Source organism: Chiloscyllium plagiosum, unplaced genomic scaffold, assembly GCF_037043375.1.
Source record: "Chiloscyllium plagiosum isolate Xiang-an unplaced genomic scaffold, Cpla_swu_hap1 HiC_scaffold_5, whole genome shotgun sequence".
Taxonomy (NCBI): Eukaryota; Metazoa; Chordata; class Chondrichthyes; order Orectolobiformes; family Hemiscylliidae; genus Chiloscyllium; species Chiloscyllium plagiosum.
In genome coordinates this window covers 90,655,664-90,678,565 of record NW_028270143.1, presented here as the reverse complement: position 1 = coordinate 90,678,565, position 22,902 = coordinate 90,655,664, and the positions used below count along the sequence as shown (strand labels likewise).

General features: G+C 40.6%; 1 protein-coding gene across 11 annotated transcripts in view; it reads left to right on the top strand.

Annotated features, from left to right (window-relative positions):
• abi1a (abl interactor 1a) overlaps positions 1-22,902 on the top strand; it is a 131,115-nt gene that overhangs the window by 16,421 nt on the left and 91,792 nt on the right. For all 11 annotated transcript variants that reach the window (XM_043690550.2, XM_043690545.2, XM_043690543.2 and 8 more), the window contains exon 2: positions 17,856-18,023. In XM_043690550.2, the coding sequence (XP_043546485.1) occupies positions 17,856-18,023 (168 nt within the window). The remainder of the gene's footprint in view (positions 1-17,855; positions 18,024-22,902) is intronic.

Here is a 22,902-nt window from a genome sequence, read left to right as displayed (position 1 = left end):
ACTATGGTGATGTCATCAGTGAACTTGTAAATGGCATTAGTCTGGTATTTGGCGACGCAGTCATGGGTATACAGTGAGTACAATAGGGGACTGAGTACGCACCCCTGGAGGGCTCCAGTGTTCTGTTCAGTGAGGATGAAATATTGTCTGTAGGTCAGGAAACTGAGGATCGAGTTGTGGAGTGTGAGGCTTAGTCCAAGCTCACTAAGTTTAGTAATCAGTCTCGAGGGAATAATAGTGTTGAAGGCTGAACTGTAGTCTGAGTAGGATTCTTACGTAGCTGTTCATGGTGTCAAGATGTTCCGGGGGGAGTGAAGGGTAAGTGATATGGCATCTTGTGTGGATCTGTTGGTCCAATAGTTAAATTGGAGTGGGTCAAGAGTAGTGGGGAGGCTGGAGTTAATGCCATGACCAGCCTTTCAATGCCCTTCGTGACGACCGAAGTTAGGGCCATTGAGCGGTAGTCGTTGAGACAGGCCTCACTCCTAGTTTTTAACAAGTTCTCTATGTCCTAATTCATCCAGGGTTTCCTGCTAGGGAACACCCGGATTGAATTCCTCAGTATGCAGTCCTCCTTGCTGATAAAGTCTGTGAAGGTGGTGATGTACTCGTCCAAGGTACCTATGGACTGTTTGAACATGGCCCACTCAGCCGATTGCAGACAGCACCGGAGTTGATCCGCTGCCTCCTCTGACCAGCACTGGACTGGTATCTGAGAGGGGGTCTCCTGCTTGAGCTCTTGTCTGTAAGCCGGGCGAAGAAGCACTGCATTGTGGTCACTCATGCACAAGAACATAAAAATCCCTTTTGGATATCCAAACTTCGTAATGTATCACCATTTAAATAACAGCTATCCTTTCTATCATTCGCACCAAGGAGTATAATTTCACTATGTTGTGCTGGATCTGTCATGTGTTTGTACACTGTCTTGTTCAGATTGCTTTGCTTTAAAACCACCTTACATCCTCCACTCTGCTCAGAATCCACCCTAATTTTGTCATCAACAGACTTGGATATATGGTTCCCTCATCTAAGTCATCTTTGTATACAGAACAACCTCGATCATCCGAACGAGATGGGCGGGGAGTATTTTGTTCGGATAACTGGTTGGTTTGGAAAACGTTTTTACGGAACATTTAAGATCTTGTTTGGATAATTGAATTTGGATAATTGAGGTTGTTCTGTACTGTGAATGGCTGAGTCCCAAGCTTTCAATCTTGCTGTACACCACTAGTCCCTGCCTTCCACCTGAAATAGGCCTGATTATTCCTACTATCTGTTTCCTCTCTGTCAACCAGTTTTCAATTGATGTTAGTCTATCACCCACAATTGTGTAATTTTGCCCACCAGTCTCTCAATGTAGGTTTGAAATCCAATTACACACCTGGATTTCTTCCTTGTCAAATTATCAACAAGTAAACTTTGACCCCTTTGTACCTCTAAACTTTCTGCTATCTTGCTGCTTAATAACTAAGCTGCATATGTATTCCTCGTCTCGAAATAAATGTCTAGCGTTTTTCCACATTATATTCCATCTGTCATGTCCTTGCCTATTTACGAAGCCTGTCTAGCCTGCTGCAACCACTTTACATCATCCTTCATGCTCATGTCTACATAGCTGCAAACTTGGAAATATTGCATTGATCCCCACCTTTGAATCATGTTAAATATATTGGGAACTGTTGCAGCTCAAGTACTGATACTTGCCAATGCTCAATTAAGTTAATGCTTAGGAACTCCTGCAAGTTCTCATCCAAGATGCACAGTGTACAGCCAAAGAAATATATTGCTATTTCCTTAGTATCACTGGGTCAAAATCCTGGAACACCTCCACTTAATGTTGTGCATGCACCTGTACTAAATTGCTAATGGCAGTTCAAGACCACAGCTCACCACTTTCTCAAGGACAATTAGAGATTGAGCACTTTGGCTGTGCCATACTATGAATAAATCAGAACTTATTATTTTATGTCTGTGTCTCTTGCTAGAAATCTAACTTTATCCAGTTCTGGTTTAAAGATAAGCAACACATTTATTTTGCAAGCGCAAGAGGTGTTTTTCTTCAGTCTTCTATAGTGTGTAGATTTAGCATCTCCTCTCACTAGGAGAAATGTGCCAAAACAGCTCAACTAACAATTAAACCAAAAATCTGAAAGAATTGCAAAATGCTGGAAACAAAGAGAATTTGCTGGAGAAACTTTGCTTTCCCTTTGAACATGCTGCCAGACCAGCTGAGTTATTGAGTCCATTGACTAATCTTTGGGACTTCAGTTCTTTGTACAGATGCTGCCAGATCTGCTGATTTTTCCCAGCAATTTTTGTTTTTGTTTAATTGGGAGGGGGTGGAATGCATGGGAGAAGTTTTAAGTTTTTCAGCAAGGAAATCAAAAATTGTCAGGGAAAATGGGAATGTGAAGTTTGAAATAAATCGATGAATGGCAGAGCAGACTCAAATGGCAGAATGGTCTACCTTTCCTATTTCTAGTGTGAGACCAGAAGATAGACAGCCAAATCAAATCCTTGTGTTCGTAACACATAGTAAAATTAAAACATTTAATGACCCTCCTAATTGAACCTATTAGCTTCTAACCAGACTTGTTGAATAACCAATATCAGACACAATTTTTAAGCTATAAATATAACTTAATCATACAAATAGCATTAGCAGGGCTATCTTAAACTAGAAGGTAGATTAGAGTGGTGCTGGAAAAGCATCCGATGAAGGGCTTTTGCCCGAAACGTCGTTTTTTTTTTCCCTGCTCCTCGGATGCTGTCTGACCTGTGCTTTTCCAGCTCTGGTCTAGATTCTGGTTTCCAGCATCTGCAGTCCTTGTTTTTTTTCTAAACTAGAAGGTAGTCTAATGTCTGATTTTTGAACCTAATCTTATTTAATTGTAGTCACCACTCCCACAAAGACAAGCAGACAGTTTAAAGATCAATTGAAAGAAGACAAACCAATTATAACTGGCAGCTCACTTGAGCAGATTCTGCAATCTGTAACATCACAGGCACATGGGATTGAAGATACTGGTGCATGCAAAAACTTCCAGTAGGCTTTGAGTTATTCAATTATTATTATTATTTGAGATTCTATTCTCCACTTAAACAAATTCATGGAAGAATAGCCAGGGAGTAATTAAACTTTGGGTTAGTGGTGCTGGAAGAGCACAGCAGTTCAGGCAGCATCTGAGGAGCAGCAAAATCGACGTTTCGGGCAGCCCAAAATGTCGATTTTGCTGCTGCTTGGATGCTGCCTGAACTGCTGTGCTCTTCCAGCACCACTAATTCAAAATCTCTGGTTTCCAGCATCTGCAGTCAGTTTGTTTTTACCAGGGAGTGATTAAACCTCCATCCTGTAGCTTTTGCAGCCAAAATCCTTTTGGCTTAAACACAGTTCAAAATAAATTTAAAACTTTGGTTTCTTTAGGTTTGACTTGTTGCCTTCCTATGAGGCCTCAGTTAATATTCAACATCTCCCATCTGTTTGAGCTCAAAGCATCTCTGGAACCAAAACCACTCCAGTACTAATTAAACAAGAATTAACCTGCAATTAGCTTCCAGGCCTTCCTTCCTAAGTAACTTTTTTTTTTAAACAAATTACTCCGTCTGATGGTCTCCTTCAGCTCTTGGCCGACAGCTCCAAACCAAAAGTGATTTTTTAAAAAAAAATCAGTGAGGCTTGTAAAACTAGTTTGTACAAATCTGACGAAACATCTTGCCCACTGTTAAGGAAGTGCAAACATTATTGGAATTGTTCATATTTCACAACTATAACATTTGGTTGGTGTTTTTATAATCTTGATCTTTTTAGACATTGTGTTAATTCTGTTGGTAGTTGTTCATTTCATGGGATGTGGGCGTTGCTCGCTGGCCAGCATTTATTGCCCATTCCTAGTTGTCCTTGGGAAGGCGGTGTTAGGGACTACGTCAGACCACTCAACATTCTTAGCAGGCAGCTCAGACCGTGGCTTTGCAATTCGGTTTCGGTAAGTGTACAATGAAAATTACCTGGATTAAGTTAGCTAGGTTGACTACTAGATTTTAAACCCGATCAATTGTATTCACAATATTACACAATGAAACACGAACAAAATAAAGAACCCTGACAGAACCCCAGCTATCCAGCTAGACTAAATTATGCTGTTCAGAATACAACAGTCCCAATAAGCAAACTCCCTCAGTATAAAAGGAACACATGCTTACAGGTTGAAGTTGAAGGACAGAAAAGAGACTTTCCACACAGTTCCCTGTTGAACTTCCCAGTTCAGGCTGAACTAAAACTGCTCAGCTTGGCGAGAGAGCTGACCACTCCCCTTTCATTATACAAGTCACTTCTAAAACATTTTGGCTTGAAGTCTCATCTGCATACAAAAAACAAAAGGCCTCTCAAGATCTTTTTCATCTCTGTACCAAACCAGACTGAGCCCAGTTTATTACCCCTCTGTCTCCTTAAGCCAAGGAACAGCTTTTATGACCAAAAAAAGGGACTAGCTTTGTGACCGTAGTGAGTTGCAAATGTGAACCCTTGCAGTTCACGTGTTGTGGGTTAACCCACAATGCCATTTAGGGAGGGGATTCCAGGCTTTTGACCAGTGAGCGTGAAAGAACATGATTGATTTCCAAATCAGGGTGGTGAGTGGCTTAAGGGGGAATTTAAAGGTGGTGGTGGCGGCCCCATGTAGCCATTGCCCTTATCCTCCTCAATGCAAGTGGTTGTGGGATGAAATTTCCCTCTAAAGGAAACAATCTTTTTCAGCACTTACCCTGTTAAGCCCCTTCAAATCTTGTTTCAAGGGAATTGAACTGTCTCATTTTTAAGCTTACTTGTAGTGATTGTTTCTGGTGCAATCTATGCAAGGAGTAGTATTGTCGCTCCAGGATAATTTGTTAATAGAAACTTAAGTGTGACTACAGTTTTAAAAATGTACTATTGTGACCAAGTTGGTGATTTTATTTGGCCTTGTGTCGCAGTGCAAAAATTACATGTCAGCTTGAAGCTAAACTGTAGTGATATTCACTATATATGTGACAGTGTTGTATCTCTGTTTTATGGCTAAATGTGTGCTAGCAGCTATGAATGTCACTAAGAATGTAAGAGAATCTCAAATGTAAGTAAACCTAATTTGAAAATAGTGTCAATAAATAGAATTGACTGACTTTTGCCAAGGCATTACTTAGTTCATTAAAGTAAAACCACCTCATGCCAACTGCTGAGTAATATTAACCAGCATCAGCACAGCAAGTTTACAACACCATAATAAAAGCAAATTACTGCGGCTGCTGGAATCTGAAACCAAAAGAGAAAATGCTGGAAGATCTCAGCAGGTCTGGCAGCATCTGTAAGGAGAGAAAAGGGCTGATGTTTCAAGACTAACTGACCAGCTTTGACAAAGGGTCAGTTAGACTCAACATCAGCTCTTTTCTCTCCTTACAGATACTGTCAGACCTGCTGAGATTTTCCAGCATTGTCTCTTTAAGTTTACAACGCAGTCTGACTGTGACATCTGTTCAATCTCCAACTCTGGCTCCATTTTTGAGCCGTTCACTAAGGGCCCCAGTAATGCTGTTGGAGAACTTTATTTACGTTTTTGAAAAACATTTTAATTTGTTCAGGCTTATTAAACCTCCCCTGGACTTTAAATTCTGGTGTAGAAGATCCAGGTTAATGTATGTATTCACAATACTGTATTTGCTTTGGGTGTTTGTATTGAGGCAACAATCCAAATAGAGAATTTAACACTCTAGCTTTGTTAAATAGCATTTTACTTGCATGACACTAATCTTTTACTAATTCTGTCTCTTATGGTCCCGCTTCACAACCATCTGAAGTAGGAGCAGTGCTCCGAAATCTAGTGCTTCCAAATAAACTTGTTGGCCTATAACCTGGTGTACTGTGATTTTTTTTTTTTGATATTTGTGCAAATCAAACATTTTATCTTTTGGTAGTGTCAGTTCATTTCAGAAAGCAATATTTCTTGGCAAGAAACCTGAGCTGTCATTTGAAGTTTTGTTTTAGGTGTAGGAAAAATGCGCTAACCTTCTATTACCTCTTGTTTTGAAACTTGCCCAGCAATGACCTGTAAACGTAAGTGCGCCAATGATTTTCTTTTCATGCATAACATTAGTCATCGAGATATACAGCATGGAAATAAACCCTTTGGTCCAACTTGTCTATGCTGACCAGATGGGGCAACTAGGGCAGTTGCTTGCGCCTCCTGCAGAATGTGGCAGGTGGTTTTTCCCTTTTTTTTCCAAGCTGAGATTTTGAAGAGAAGTGTAGCATTCTTATTGCTACTCTAACTGGTATGGGTCAAGAATTGGACCTGGAACTATTATCAAATTGACCGTTTGCGTGCTTTGCCTTTTGAAGATGTACTTTGCCTAAAATGTAAATGTTTTACTTTCACAATTAGATTTGTGCTGAACCATAATTTCTATTCACATGGCATGATATTTCTCAAGAGAATTTGTATCTGAAAAGCTGCAGGGAAATTTGATGTAATAGAGGTTTAGTTGTCCTCCTCCCATGATTCCAGTTTGATAAGGAATTGCTGGAGTTTTGACGTTGCGATGATGCATTGTGTATTCCTGTATTTAGTGAAATGAAACCACTTTTTTTAGCAATACTTTATTATAAACCTTCTGAATACAAATCTTCCTTGCAGATTTTGAAAACTTATCAAAAGCTATTGTGAAGCAGCAAATAGTTTTAATGGTTGAAGTACCAAACATTGCGAGATTACATTACTCTTGAAGTGATTAAACCTTTTAAATTTTGTTTAGTTCCATGTGTAGTTTCTGTTGAGGCTGGTTTTCACAATTTGTGCAACAGTGGAATTTAAAGCACAAGTTATAAATCAAATTTCCATGATTTTTGTTTTTCTTTAAGGGGGGGGGGGGAGAGAGGAAAAGCTTATTGTGAGAAGTCTACCACAGATTGCATTAATACTGTTAGCAAATTCGACATGTTTGGCTTTTAGAAATCAGGTGGAACTTCCTTAAGCTTAAGGAGTGAAGGTACTGGCTAACTATTTTGCGTTTTCAGTGTTTAAAACTGACTGACTAGTTTGTACTCAAATTATTAAAAGACTTTGCATAGTTCAAATAATTAAAGTCAATAGTCTTTTTATGACCAAGTCACCAAAGTAGTACATTAGACATGCAACTACAAATTTATATTTCATGGGCTCAATTTTCAGAATGTGAATCAAATTGCACTAGGATTCTATTTGAGTATAATAAGAGAACTTCTAAACTAAAATTACAAATATTTCTTTGGAGGTTGGGTTTGAGAAAAGAAGAGCTTTTTCTCAAAGGCCAAAGGGTGAAGTGTAATATGTTCTGTACTCTTGTGTGGTCTGTTACTAATTATGCATAGTTGTCTCAAGTTGTAATACAACCGATCCAGGAAATACAGTATTGAAATATTCTTATGATCAGTTTCGTTCTGAACTTGGTGTGCAGAGTTTTCATTTTTTTTTTTTTTGAACTGGGAGAGGTCAACTTGGCTGCAAGCTTTACTCTGCTTTACTCCAACTTGGCTTTGCTTGAACTGAACCAGATAAAACATGTGCCTCTCCCAGCCAGTCACTATTCAAATATAGCTGAAAATGTCTTGCTGGAAATATAGCCCAGCCAGGGGTCTACACAGGGCAATCTGTTATCATCATCCATGTGATTTTCGCAAAGCCCATTTTTAAAAGTCTGTGTAATCCTGAAGATCTTAACCAGCTTCAGTTGTATCAACAAAATTTGATCTAAAATTCAAGTAATTCCTGAAAGCAAGATAAAATAAACCGTCTTTGGTAACCTCCAGCAGCATTTTGCCTGCATTGGTTAGCTGTACTTACCATTAAACTGATAGGGAAAGGTACACTGCTCAATGAGGAGCAGCAGCACATTGATTCTTATGATCAAAGCTGAAAACCACTCTTGAATGTTGTTTGTTTTTAACTTGCCACAAAGCAATTTATAAATTGATCTCCATGCAGGATAAGACAATTTTAATAATGCAGTGAAGTGTGCAGAAGTCATGTCAGGAGCAGTGCCCATGCATACCTAAAAATCAAATGTCAACCGAGTAAAGCTCTGACTCTGGACAACTTGGATGCTGAGTAACGGATACACAGCTAATCGATAAGACAACCAATAGATTAGGTTTAATCCCTGCAGCCCTGGCACAGTCCAGTTGTGAATGGCAGTGAGAATGGTGAAGGAGGATATTGAATTGATATGCCCACTCTTATTGGTAGGACAACCCAGTTCGTCAGTGTTTGGAATCCCTACAATGTGGGAAGAGGCCAATTGACCCATTGAGTCTTCACCCCCACCCCCATTAACCATAGCTAAGGCAGCACTGTGATCTGTAATTCTGGACTGTTTTTTTTTTGTTGCTTAAGTACCTCTACATTTATACCCAAGATCATGCTGTAATGTTGTGACTGTAAACTTTTAATAGTAGTCATTTGAGTACACGTGACAAAGGTACACGTTCATGATTGTTGTGTTCTTGTGGATCCCCATGTCATAGAAAAAATGTGCTTTAGGAGCAGCACTTAGAGTTGGTGATTTAATCGTGTTACAGCCAACATGTTATAAAAATTTGTGCTTCAGAAAGTGTTCCCAATTTGTCAGTTGCATTACAGTGAATTCTGTTAATGAAATACATTTTATGGCAGAATGATATGTAGTTTAATTCAATAGCCTGCACATCCTTGAACGCAAAGGGGCTGTTCAGCATAAACATGTAATCTGTACCTCCTGCTGAGGTCCCCAATATTTTAGATGTGATTATTGAGTGAATTGAGTGATATTCAAAAAAGCTGAAGCTGTAGGACACTGCAAAACTATGGACCCTGATAACATTCTGGCAACAGTAGACATCTGCTCCATTGCTAGTGTCACCCCTAGACATGCTGTTACAGTGCAGCAGTACATCTTGCTGCCCACAGTTGTCCAGTATGTCCTGTCCACAAAAAATGCATGACATAGGCACTGAATGGCTCAATCAGCATGGTATTGGAAGATATTAAGCACCACTGGCTCAGCCATAACCTGCACACTGGCAGTCATTTTGGGTTCTCCCTGGGCCATGCAGCTGCTAACATAGTGATATTCATGCTTGGGCATGGCTAAAAAAAATGAGCTGCAAAGGTGAGATGAAAGTGATTGCCCTTGACATCAAGGCATTATTTGACCGATAATATCCCAGAACTCTAGAAAAACTGGAGCCTACGGGAACCGAGTGATAGGACAGCCATTGGAGGCTGCTGAATTTCTGCTGGGTAGATGTTTTGATCAGCCTGTTCAGAGACGTTGTGACACACGTCTAGAGCAGGTGGGACTTGTACCTGAGTCTCCTGGCTCTACATACCATAAGAGCCTTAGGTCCTTGGTAGTTACTTAGGGCCAGCTGTGTTCAGCTGCTTCATCAATATCTTGCCTACCTCCTGAAATGGCCCTTCTCGTGCTCAAGTAGCCTGTGTGAACAATACCTCTGCTTAGGCTGATAGGTGGCAAGTATCGTCTGGCATTTTTGTGTGGCAACAATGGTCCTTTCTTTAAAAAATATCTAACCGTTGGCCTTTGTTACTCTCTGGTGCCACTGTCATTGAATCCCTTGGTATCAACAACATTTTGGGGGTTGTCATATACCAGAAATTAAACTGGGCCAGCTGTGTGACGACAAAAGTAGGTTGGAAGCTAGGAATTACGTGGGAAATTACTCTCCTTTTGTCTCCTCAAACCTTTTCACCATCTTCAAGGTGCAGGTCAGGAATGTGATGAAATATTTTGTACTCCTCCTAGATTTGGTGTAATTTTGGTGTAAATTTGACACCACTCAGGACAAAAGAGCTTTGTTTACCCAAGCAACGCAAGGTATTCCTGCTTCCCACACTGCGCAATGGCAGCAATGCCTGCCATCCACAAGATGCACTGCCACCATCAGTTTTCGTCTAAGTTACACACCATTCTGACTTGACACTATACCCTTTTTTTCTGTTTAAAGTTTACTGTCACTAGGTCAGAATTCTGAAACTCCTGTGGATATACCTAGATTAAATGGACTGCAGTCGTTGAAGAAAGCAGTTGACCAGTGCCCGCTGTATATTGCAATCCAGCCATCTAGCCAAATGAGCTAACCAATACTCCTCCTGCCTGAGAGATGATTACCTTCCAGTTAAATGACCACGAGTCCACAATCTGTCATGTTGACTTTACGCATCTTTATTAGTATTGACGAGAGGGCAGATTCTCCCAGATTCAACTCAGTAGTTGGATTCATGTACAAAGTGTGTGATTAGATCCATTTTATCCCTTTAACACCAGCTTGTTGGGTTGTGCACAACCAGCCAGACTTTCCATCTTAATCACTGTGCCACGTGTTCAATCACTGCCTTTGCATGAAACCATATTGCAAGCAAATTTTAATTACCAAGACCAGTTTGAATTGATTATTTTGCTAAAATGCTCATTGACTACTTCCTGCTAAGGACGATCACTTAGCATGGAAGAAATTCCCTATTGCATTACTGAAATAATACATTTTTATTTTAATTGGTCTTTCTTGCTTTGTGCACTCCAGCATTGAAGTCCTTTTTCCATTCCTAAACCCTTGACATACTGATGCATTTTCCTGGAGTTTGATTGTTGACATCTCTTATTAATTGTGCTGAGAATTTTTTTTATATAATGCATTCAATGCAAAGAATTTCATGAATCTGGTAGCGAAGCAGGGCAAGCATTCAAAGTTAATCTGTGGTTTATGTTGGGTCCTGGTCTTGGGAATACAATGGAGTGAGATTTGAAGAAGACTTATAACTTTTACTTTCTGCCAAAGATGATGAATTGATGAATTGAGAAGGCTGTTAACAACAGATGCAATTTAATGTGGATAATGTTCGTGATTTACTTTGTAAGAAAACTGGCTATGTCGTTTAAGGGGTTGACAATACGTGATTCCTTGAAATTGGTAGTGTAAGCAGATAAATTCCTCTATTCCTTCTACTTATTTTACATTATTTTGACATCTCAAACACCAAAAGGAAAGCAGATGCTGGAAATCTGAAATGAAACCCTCTTCAGAACTGGACTAAATGTCACTGGGCCCAAAACATTCTGTTCGTTTCTCTCCACAGATGTTGCCAGACCTGCTGAGATTTTCCAACAATACCTTTTTTTTTGTTTTGTATTGCAAGTCACTGTTTTTACCTGTCAGCTGAAATGTTGAGTTCAACTCTGGGTACCAGGTAGTAAGACTGCGTCCCTGATACACTTGTTGGAACTCTGATTCCAGTTTGTTAATTCTAAAATAAAATAATGCAGGCATGCAGCCAGCTCATTTTGTGGTTGATGCAAGACATGCTGGTGTCTACTAGCTCCCATGTAGTACAATTGCAACACCCATCAGCCAACCATTTTTACTTGCTGCTAAGCTTAGTATTAAATTATCTCTCTTTTTAGTTATATCTATAGTTCAATGAATTAAATCAAATGTAATCCATAATTATATCACTTTTTACAATGAATTTATAAACTAGGTCATTGTTTAGAGGGAAATACTTATTAATCTTGTGTCGGTCTGCTCACTTAATGGCTCTGGGTTTCTGTGCTTATGCCCTGTTGCTTGGCACCAGCTCCTTCTGGGGCCACTGCTTTTCTTCAAAAGACCAGAACGGCACCTTTCTCGCAGCACTGAATTCACTTGCCTAACAAATTCCTCAACTTGCACCTAGTTATGAGAGATCTTTATTTTTCCTGACTTTTTACATGGCAAAATAACCTGTACTTAATGCATGCAAACAAGTTGATTTAAAAATTATGATGTGGCTTGAATCAGTTGCATGGGAAATTATGCAAAAATTTATTGGGAGAGGGCTCAAAAGTTTCCAGGATAATGGAAAGTCTCAGGAGTCCAACTTCACGCACAGCAAATAGGGGGAGAACAGAACAGGGAAAGTCAATGCAGAGGTGAGGGTGAGTGTCTGTGTGTATCTGTGCAAATGTAAAGGGATAAAAGTGTGGGAGGCTGTGTACATGTGAGTGAATGAGAGGGTCTGTGTAAGTGTATGGGTCTGTAGGAATCTGTCTGTGTGTAGTGCGATGGGGTCACCTGTAGTGTGACATGAATCCAAGGTCCCAGTTTAGGCCATCCCCATGGGTACCGAACCTACCTATCAGCCTCTGCTTGGCCACATTTCATTGTTGCTTGTCTCGAAGTCTGCCTTGGAGGATGGTCACCTGAAGCTCTGAGGTAGAATGTCCTGGACTAAAGTGTTCTCTAACTGGGAGGGAACACTCCTGTCTTTGTTGTTGTGCGGAGTCCACTCATCTGTTGCTGTCGCTTCTGCTTGGTCTCGCCAATGTACTATGCCTCGGGGCATCCTTACTTGCAGCGTTTGAGGTAGACAACATTTGCCTGAGCGAGTTTTGATAAGATTTGTACCTCAGGTTTGCTTACTGAGCTGGGACATTGGCTGAGTCGCATGAGTACCTGCCACATACATGGTGGAAGTTGTCCCCATGCGTAATGGTGGTATCAGTGTTGACATTCTGACACGTCTTGCAGCATCTACCATGACAAGGTTGTATGGTGTTGTCCTGGAAGCTGGGCAGTTTGCTTTGAACAATGATCTGTTTGAGGTTTGGTTGTTTAAAGGCAAAGTTTTGCGATTTTACATATGAAAGAACTGAAACCAGCGTGGTCATTCTGAAGGATGAGAGACTTGCCATCAATTTGGGTCTTTTTCAATATATAATTTCAGTTGCATTACACTGTAAACTTTTGCTGTACATTCTATCTGGCGATCTTATACTCCACAACCACTTGATGAAGGAGCAGCGCTCCGAAAGCTAGTGCTTCCAAATAAACCTGTTGGACTATAACCTGGTGTTGTGGTTTTTAACATTGTACACTCCAGTCCAACAACAGTGTCTCCAAATCATGTCTACATGGTGTGTGGCGGTGTGTGTCTCCTCTAGCATATTATCTGATTTGAGTCTCGCTCAGCTGACCCAATTTCACAAAACTCTTTCCCTACCTACTCATACCCTATTCACATTCACAACACGAGGGAGGACCTGGCCAGAGTTTCTTGAAAAGAAAGCCTACCATGCAACACTAAAGCAGCAATGGCAGGAAATCTTAAGAGGCACAGAAATTCATCCAAAGGAAGAAGAAACAGACTAAGGGTAGGATGAGGCACAATTGAAGAGGGAAATCTGGAACAGAATAAAAGCAAAATAAAAAGCTTACAATGTGGTGAAGAGGAGTGGGAAGCCTTTTGGTGGGGGTGGGGGGTGAAGCAAGCAGAGGAAAACCTAAAAAGCAATTAGGAAGGAAACTGTGAAATATAAGGGGAAGCTAACTAATGTAAAAAGACTTTGAGAGTTTTTTAAAGAGCAGAAAGGTAAGAGAGACCAGAGTGGACATTGGTCCTATCGAAAATGAGGCAGGAGAAGTAGTGATGGGGAACTGAATAGATGCTTTGCATCAACCTTCATAGTGGAAGGCACCAGAATACCTGAACTTCGAGAGACCGGGTGGAGTGAGTGTAGTGCCTCACTAATGAGGTGCTGGGAGAGTCTGAATGGTCTGACGATCGCAAGTCACTTGGACCAGATGAATGACACCCCAGAATTCTAAGATGGCTGAGGAGATTGTAGAGGCATTGGTGATCTTTCAGCAATCGCTCAAGTTAGAGGGTTCCAGAGGATTGGAAAATAGCTAATGTACGCCCCAGTTTAAGGCAGGAGGGACACCAAGCTGGAAGCGTTGGCCAATTAACCTGACTTCTGGGAAGATTTTAGATTATTAAGAATGAGATTGCACAGTAGTTTGAAGTGCATGGCAAAATAGGGCTGAGTCCGCATGGCTTCATCAAGGGGAAGTCATATCTGACCAATCTGTTAGAATTCTTTTGACAAGGTAATGAGTTGCACAAAGGAGAGCCAGTGATGTGATTTATTTGGATTTCTAGAAGGCTTTTGATAAGGTGCTGTGCAGGAAGCTGCTAAATGAGGTAGGACAACATGGAATTAGGAGCAAGGTACTAGCATTGACAGAGGACTGTCTGAATGGCAGAAGGCAGACTGTGGTGATGGTAGCTAGTGTCTAGCTAGGGGCCACAACTATTCACTTTATACATTGACGATCTAGATGAAGGAACTGGGGACACTGCTAAGTCTGCAGATGAGACAAAGTTAGATGGAGGGACAGGAAGTGGAGAGTCTGCGGAAGGAATTGGAAAAGCTAGGAGAGGGGGCAACAAAATAGCAGATAGATAACCAAGCAGGGGCGTGAGGTTATGTGCTTTGGTAGGAAGATTATAGGTGTCTATTATTTTCTAAACCGGGAAAAACAGTCAATTAAGAAAAGTAAATGCAGTGTTCGCATCCCTTTTCGAGAATACTATGAAAGACTTGTCATATGAGGAACAGTTGAGTTCTCTGGGTCTGTACTTGATGGACTTTGGGTGCATGAGGGGATGTTTTTGAAACTTACAGGTTACTGAGCAGCCTCCATAGGATTAATCTGACTAAGATGTTCCACAAGTAGAACCCAAGGATACTGTCTCTGCAAATGGATGACCCTTTAGAACTGAGATGAGTAATCTCTTTAGCTACAGGTTGGTTAATCTGTGAAACTCATTGCTGCAGAAGGCTGTAGAGACCAAGTCAAAGTGTACTTAAGACAGAGTTTCTTGATTGGTAATGGGTTACAGGGAGAAGGCAGCAGAACGGGGTTGAGAACTAGGTAAAAGCAAATTTACTGCGGTTGCTGGAATCTGAAACCAAAAAGAATTCTGGAAAATCTCATCAGGTCTGGCAGCATCTATAAGGAGAGAAGAGCTGATGTTTAGAGTCTAACTGAGCCTTTGTCAAAGCTGAGAACTATCAGCCGTGACAAAATGCCAGAGCAGATTTGAGCCAAATAGTCTAATTAATTCTGTCTGTATTTTACGGACTCATGACAGATGTGTGATAGAAAATGCAGTTTTAGTACTGAGTAGGTTGTTCAACGTTCAAAAAGGAAGTAATAAAGCAAATGAGAGAAGCTAAGAAGAAGAATGACAAAAAAAGTAAAAGGATAGTAAGAGGAATTAGATTGGGACCAAATAGGGGAGAGACATTTGGAGGTAGGATCATGGCTGGCATGTTTAATGAATACTTGGCAATTGCATTTACCACAGAACTGCTACCCTGCTTATGGTGACAAAGAAAACCCCAATTTAGAAGGGTTAGACCGTAAGATTTTAAATAGAAGAATACCATTGCAGATCGGACACAATGAATCATGAGTCAAGAGTGTGGCGCTGGAAAAGTGCATTTGGTCAGGCAGCATCTGAGGAGCAGGAAAATTGATGTTTTGGGCCAGAGCCCTTCATCAGGAGTGAGGCTGGGAGGCTTGAGGATGTAGAGATTAAATGGGAGGGGGGTTGGGGCTTGGATGAAGGTGACTGGGATAAGGTGGGGGGGGGGGAGAGCGGGAAAATGAGGAAACTGGTGAAAGGGGAGTTTCCTCATTTTTTTTTTCCCCCTCTTCTCTTTGTTTTCCTCCCCCCACCCTCCCCCCAACACCACCACGTTTATCCAAGTTCCAACTTTCCAACTCAGCACTGCCTCGTGCCCTATCCCACCTGTTCATCTTCCTTGCCATCTATCCATTCCACCCTCCCCTTTGACCTATCACCTTTTTACCCCTCACCTCCATCCACCTATTGTGCACTCAGCCATCTTCCCCCTAGTCCCACCCCGAGGCACCCAGCCTCCTTCATGATGAAGGGCTTTTGCCCTAAACATCAATTTTGGTGCTCTTTGGAGGCTGCCTGACCTGCTGTGCTTTTCAAGTATCACAGTCTCTCTACTCTAATCTCCAGCATCTGCAGTCCCCACTTCCGTCACAATGAATCATGGCTGATCGGTGTTAGCTAGACTGTTATACTTAAAATTGACAAAACACCGTGATTGAATGAGATACATCCAAGAATTTTGGACTGCAGCGTCACTGGCCAGTCTTTTGAGGTGTCAGAAGACTAAAATTGCCAAGATTAAACCTTTTTATTGAACAAACTCAGCAATTACAAACAAATCGGTTTAATTTCAGTGTTGGGGAAGTTTCTTGAGACTGTTATTCGGGATAGAATTTGTAGTTGCATGGAATAAAGGGTCAATTTAAGAGTCGTCATGGCTTTCTCAAAGTGAAATCCAAGTTTAACAATCTAATTTGCTTGAAATTTGAGGTGGTATTGGGCAGGATAAGGGTCACATTGTTTGTTTGCTTATGTTTGGGTTTGAGTTCTGTTGCAGTCGTTCAGCTCCTGACCTCATTAAAGCCTTGGTTCAAATATGGACAAAAGAGCTACATTCCAGAAATGAGAGAGGGACAGCTTTTGACAAGGAGCTGTCAGAGTAGAGCTCCCAGAACACATCCTTGTGGAATACCACTGATTACTAAGCTCCCAGGCTGAACACTTTCCATCAACTACCGCCCTCTGTCTTGTATGGGCCAGGCAATTCTGTACCCAGACAACCAAATTTCCCTACATCGCATGCCTCCTTAATGGTTATGTGAGCCTACCATGGGGGAACCTTATGAAATGCTTTTCTGAAATCCATGTCCGCTGCTGAAACTTTATTGCTGGAACAGCACAGCAGGTCAGGCAGCATCTAGGGAACAGAAGATTCGACGTTTCGGGCACATGCCCTTCTTCAGGAATGAGCAGAGAATTCCTGAAGAAGGGCATGTGCCCGAAACGTCGTATCTTCTGTTCCCTAGATGCTGCCTGACCTGCTGTGCTGTTCCAGCAATAAAGTTTCAGCTTTGATCTCCAGCGTCTGCAGACCTCACTTTCTCCTTGAAATCCATGTCCACCACACCCACTACTCTGCCTTTCTCAGTGTTGTGTCACTTCCTCAAATTATTCAAAAGGCTTGTGAGGCATGCTAGACCTGCCCATCCAAAGCATTGCTAATAATCTCTAATCAGGCCATTATTTTCCAAATCATAAATCCTGTCTTTCAGAAACCTCTCCAATAATTTGCCCACCACCGACGTAAGACTGGCTAGTCTATAATTCAGACCTTTGACTTAGGTTCCTGTCATATCCTACTAAGTCTGCAAACAGTCAAAATGGATGAAAATAAAATTGGAAATGCTTTCTTTAAAAAAGAAAAATGCCAGACTTGCTGAACATAATCAATTAGTGTCTCCATTGATTAAATAAACCACTAGAATTTACCTCGTTACAGCACTTGCAGTTGGGAAAGCTATTTGTAACCTTTTTTTTGTCTGAATCCCCTTTAGCGTAACAACATTGAGACTCAGCTGTCCATGGCTAGCTCCATCTTGATTTGTGAAAAGTGAATTTTATTTTTAGAAGTGTAAGCTTTAATTATATTGGACTTGTGTAAATATATATATATAAAGTTTCTTGCCTTACTTATTGCATTGATACAGTTGGTACCTTTACTGCTGTTTTGCGGATTGATTGATTCTTTTGTCATGCGTCTGCCCTTTCAGCATGGGCCATTGGCATGGTGGTTTAATGCTGGTTTACCTTCCCTATGCTAGTATGGATAGGAGCTGTCTTGCTGCCAGAGGCTAGTGTGTTCTCAGCATTGGCCTTGTAAGGCAGAGCTTAATCCATTTGAAGACTGAACATATTTACTTATTTATAATGACCGACCTCTTCAGATGGCTAGTTCCAACACAATTTTCATCAGTAACTTGTCAATGAGTTGCAAAAGTGTTAGTTTGATATTGCTATCCTTAAGTTTCTAAAGTAAAAACATTGAAATGTGATATTTTGTGAAATGCTATAGAAATTCAATTCCAAATATTGTTTTTGTTCTAGGCTCAAGACAAGAGAAAGGCCCTCGAAGAGACAAAAGCATATACCACCCAGTCCCTTGCGAGTGTTGCTTACCAGATAAATGCTTTGGCAAACAATGTGCTCCAGTTGCTGGATATTCAAGCCTCTCAACTCCGGAGGATGGAATCTTCCATTAACCATATTTCTCAGGTAACTAAATTTGTCCATGAGAAAGGAATAAAATTGTACAAACCTTTTTGAAAAATAATGGGTGCTTATGTTTCTTGAAGTATTATGTTTTACTTTGACCCTTAGGCAATGGTTTACTGTAACGGTTCATCATACTTACTCCGTATCATATTTAATAGTGCATCTAACCAGAATGAAAAGTAATTGTCTTCTTTTTGGAGTTGAGAAAACAATTTTTTGCTTTGGAATTAATTCTAATCAGTTGGGGTGCTGTGGTTTCAGCAGTCTAGTAATTACTAATGCTTAACTAATACTTAGGGTATTTTAGCAATTTTATATCAGTGATTTTATATAATGATTTAATTTAACATATGATTTATTTTTAATGGTAGGTCTTTACTCTTGGAGTTTCTTTGTTATCATTCATATGCTGCATTACTTTGGATACATGAAAATATTAATTTAACCCTTAAACTCTTTGATAGTAGATGGTAGTTGGAAACAGACTAGTTAAATTTGTAACACCTCATACTTTGTTTTCCTCCACAGATTGTTAGGGTAACTTAATTCATTTGCGCAACTTAATGTTTAAATCGTAAAATTTTGTTTTTCCCTGAATTTCAACGTCCAGTAGTACTGTCTGACACTGGGGCCTTCTTTATTTTTTGAATTAGACATGGAAAATTCCAGTGTTTATCATTCAATCTTTAATCACTCCTGTTGAAAATGTATGTGGTTTCAGTTCCAGTGGTAATAGAATATGGCTCTGCAGTATGCCCCTCAAAATTAACAAGGTTGTCACACAAACGTATACTTGCATGTGAAGAATGGTCACATAGATGAGGTGGTGGATAACTGGCACAAGTAAAATCAGTAAGTATCAATGTGTTGTTAAAGCAAAAATTCACGAGGGAAAGTAGTGCTGACTGCAGGCTTAAAAAATCTATCTGTTTCAGTGTGAGGAGAACTTGTTCGTGTAGGTCTCTGTTTCTTGATTGCTGACCTTTTTTACTTTAAGTGATCAAGTTATCTGCTTGGCAGGCAACAAACCATGTCCTGTCAGACTCCTCTTGTTAGTTAGTGCTGTAAAGTTGAAGGCTGCTTTTTTTTTTTGCTTTCATCAGCCTTTTAGAATTTAAAGCTGGTGAACTTTCATGGAAGAGCTGAAAATGTGTTGCTGGAAAAGCGCAGCAGGTCAGGCAGCATCCAGGGAACAGGAGAATCGACGTTTCGGTATAAGCCCTTCAGGAATCCGTTGATTTTCCTGTTCCCTGGATGCTGTCTGACCTGCGCTTTTCCAGCAACACATTTTCAGCTCTGATCTCCAGCATCTGCAGTCCTCACTTTCTCCTCGAACTTTCATGGAGCTTTGCTATTTCTTGAGGTCCTGTTAAGAGAACATTGATAAATTGTGAAGAGCTAGGATAATGTAGATTGATGTCTAGAATAACTGGACTATCCTCATTTTGAAAATCCTGAATCAATACGTTGTATGTGGCTATAATTTTTTAATTCCTGATCTGTCATAATTCATGCTACCATTCTATAACCTCATTGAATCTCCTTGCCAAGGTAATTCATGGATATTGTGGTCTAATGACTTAGAATGAAGAATACTTGCTTAATTCTATGTTATAACAAATTATGAAATAGAATTAACAAGAAAATTAGGAAGATCAAATAGTTGAATAAAACAAAAGCCAAGTCAGAGCTCATTTTACGCATTTCCCTTCAGTAAAGGCATTGTGCAGCCTTTAATGGCTGTGTCTTAAGTGTCAGGCTGGTTCATACTACTTGGAACGCCATCTGAATTGGCCTTGTAAGACGCTGAGTTATGCAAAAAATTGCTACATGTAAATGGTTTGGATGGGTAATGAATACATTGAGAAAAAATGTTAATGTACTCCAGTATGCTACTTTCTGCAAGAATACTCTGGTAATTTTAGAAACTGTTGGCATACCTTGTACGTGGATTAATTCTTTGTTTTCAAAACAAATGTGCCTTGTATTCTGTAAATAAACTTAATTTTGTCATGCTTCCCTTCCTTTCGAAGGAGTTAAAACCTGGACCTCCATGATCTGCGTTGTGTTGTAAGGCAAGGATTTTTAAGCAATTTGTACTTGGCAAGTGCACTGCAGTGCACTATGTACAAGTGACATAATGGCAAGTGCTGGAGAAAGTTGGCAGACCTGGCAGTATCTGTGGAGAGGTAGAGAATTGGTCAATGTTGAGTTGAACATGAACAGTGCCCTTCAGTTTCAAAGATTCCTGCTGTAAAATGGAGGGGAGATGGAAGGGAAGAGGAGCAGTTTTGAAGAATGTGTGTCCAGACCAAAAGGCAAAGGGGAGTGGTAGAAGAGACAGGCATGGGAGTTATTTGTAAATGCTAATAGCAGAAAATAGGTCACCTCTACTGAGAGCAAGCCCCCCTGCTTGCCCCTCTTCTGTCTGCCTGTGTTCCTCCCCTTTCCACCCTTCCCCAACTTCTCCCTCTCCTTCCTCTGTCTCTGCCCCACCTCCCTCCCCAGCTTTACACCCCTCTTGGTGTGTGTTTCTGTCTCTTGAATGATGTTAGGGAAGAGGGGCATTCAGATGTGTTAATAGGTCAAACATTGAGGGGGATGTACAAAGATTGAGAATAGCCGTTAACATTTTTGTTGACTGTTGTTTTAAAGCAACAAACTGCTGGAATAGTGAATTTATTTGGTCCTCTTAAGCTGGTTATTAAAAATGGAGGTGAGTTCATGCATTGTATAGAACAAGGCGCATCGAATTGGAAGAAGGATTGAGTTCCAGAGCCGTAATGTCATGCTGCAACAATACGAAATGCTAGTGTGGCCACACTTGGAATATTGTATACTGTTCTGGTTGCCCCATTACAGGAAGGATGTGGAAGCAAAGGAAAAGATGCAGGGGAGATTTACCAGGATATTGCCTGGTTTGGAGGGACAGTCTCATGAGGAAAGGCTGAGAGACTCTGACCTCTTCTCATTGGAGAGAAGGCGGCTAAGAGGGGAGTTGATAGAGACATACAAGATGATCGGAGGATTAGGTAGGGTAAAGTGTAAGTCTTTTTTTCCCCAGGACAATTACGTCAGCTTGTACGAGGGGGCATAACTACAAATTGACAGGTGAGAGATTTAAAGACAGATGTCAGAGGCAGGTTCTTTACTCAGTGGTAAGGGCATAGAATGCCCTGCCTACCAATGTAGTTAATTCAAATTAGTTAATTAGAAATTTAAACAATCCTTGGATAAGCACCTGGATGATGGGATAGTGTAGGGGGATGGGCTTAGATTAGTTCACAGGTCTGCGCAACTTTGAGGGCCAAAGGGCCTCTCTGTGTTGTTTTGTTCTGTATTCTATGAATATTGCGAGGTAATGAATTTTTGGTCCTGTCACAGAAAATGACCCTGAAGCTCTGTACTTTTTTTTTAGGTGGAGCTATCTGTCCTAATCTGTACAGATTAAGCTTGTTTTCCTGTGATCTTGATTCAACTAGTAGAACTTGCCTTATTATTTACCCATTTGCACGTCTCTGACATCTTGATTAATTTTTTTGTACAATGTTTGCTTCCTGAAGTTTGATTCCTGAAGAAGGGCTTATGCCCGAAACGTCGATTCTCCTGCTCCTTGGATGCTGCCTGACCTGCTGCACTTTTCCAGCAACACATTTTCAGCGCTGATCTCCAGCATCTGTAGTCCTCACTTTCTCCTGAGTAAACCAGTCTTGTATCCTGTATCAGATGATTGAACTGTAATATTCCTCTTAGACGTATGAAAAAAGATGCATGGAGAAACTGTAGTGTTGCAGTTTTCGCATCAGGGTGCTTAGGTGTCATGAATAAATGCTAGTATTGTGTGATTGTTACTGAGTGGAGATCCACAGGCTTGGGCTGATGTTCTTGGAAGCACAAATGCATATACCACCGTGGCAATTTTTGGAGTTTGAATTGAATAAACTAATAAATTTCACACCAGCCAATCTGTCTTGGTTAATATGGAACTGAGATTTGTTTTACTTAGTAATTTTAAAAGACCTGCATAAAAAGGACGGATTGCACCTGAGTTGGACGGGGATTAATATACTGGCAGGGAGATTTGCTGGATCTAAATTGGGAGGATTTAAACTAGCAAGTTAGGGGGTGGGATCCAGTGAGATAGTGAAGAGAGATCTGTCTGAGACTGGTACAGTTGGGAAAAGTAGCAGGTCAAACACAGGAACAAAGCACAGAGCGAAGCAAGAATGATCACTTGACCTGCATTTATTGCTATGCAAGCAGCCGAACAGGGAAGGCAGATGAACTCCGGACATGGTTATGAATGTGGGCCTGGGATATCGTAGCAATTATAGCGACATGGTTCAGGGATGGGCAGGACTGGGAGCTTAAAGTTCCAGGATACAAATTCTAAAGAAAGAGGGGGAAGAGATGATGGGAAGTGGCCCTTTTTGATCAGGGAAAACATTATGGCTGTACTTAAGCTATTCTTGGAAATACATCCAGGGAACTGAGAAATAAGAAAGGGATGATCATATTATTGGGATGATCATCTTATTGGGATTGTGTAATAGATGCCCCCAATAGTCAGCAGGAAGTTGAGAAAAAAATTGTAAGAAGATCTCAGTTACCTGTAAGAATAATAGGTGATAATAGTAGAGGATTTTAACTTTGCAAAAGTAGACTGGGACTGCTATAGTGTTAAGGGTTTAGATGGAGAGGAATTTGTTAGGTGTGTACAAGAACATTTTTTTTGATTCAGTATGTGAATATAGAGAAGGTTGCACCTTTAATATTAGTGAAGATGCAAAACTTGACCTACTCTTGGGAAATAAGGCTGGGGAAGTGGGGGAGCACTTTGGGGCCAGGGACCATAATTCTCTTCGATTTAAAATAGTGA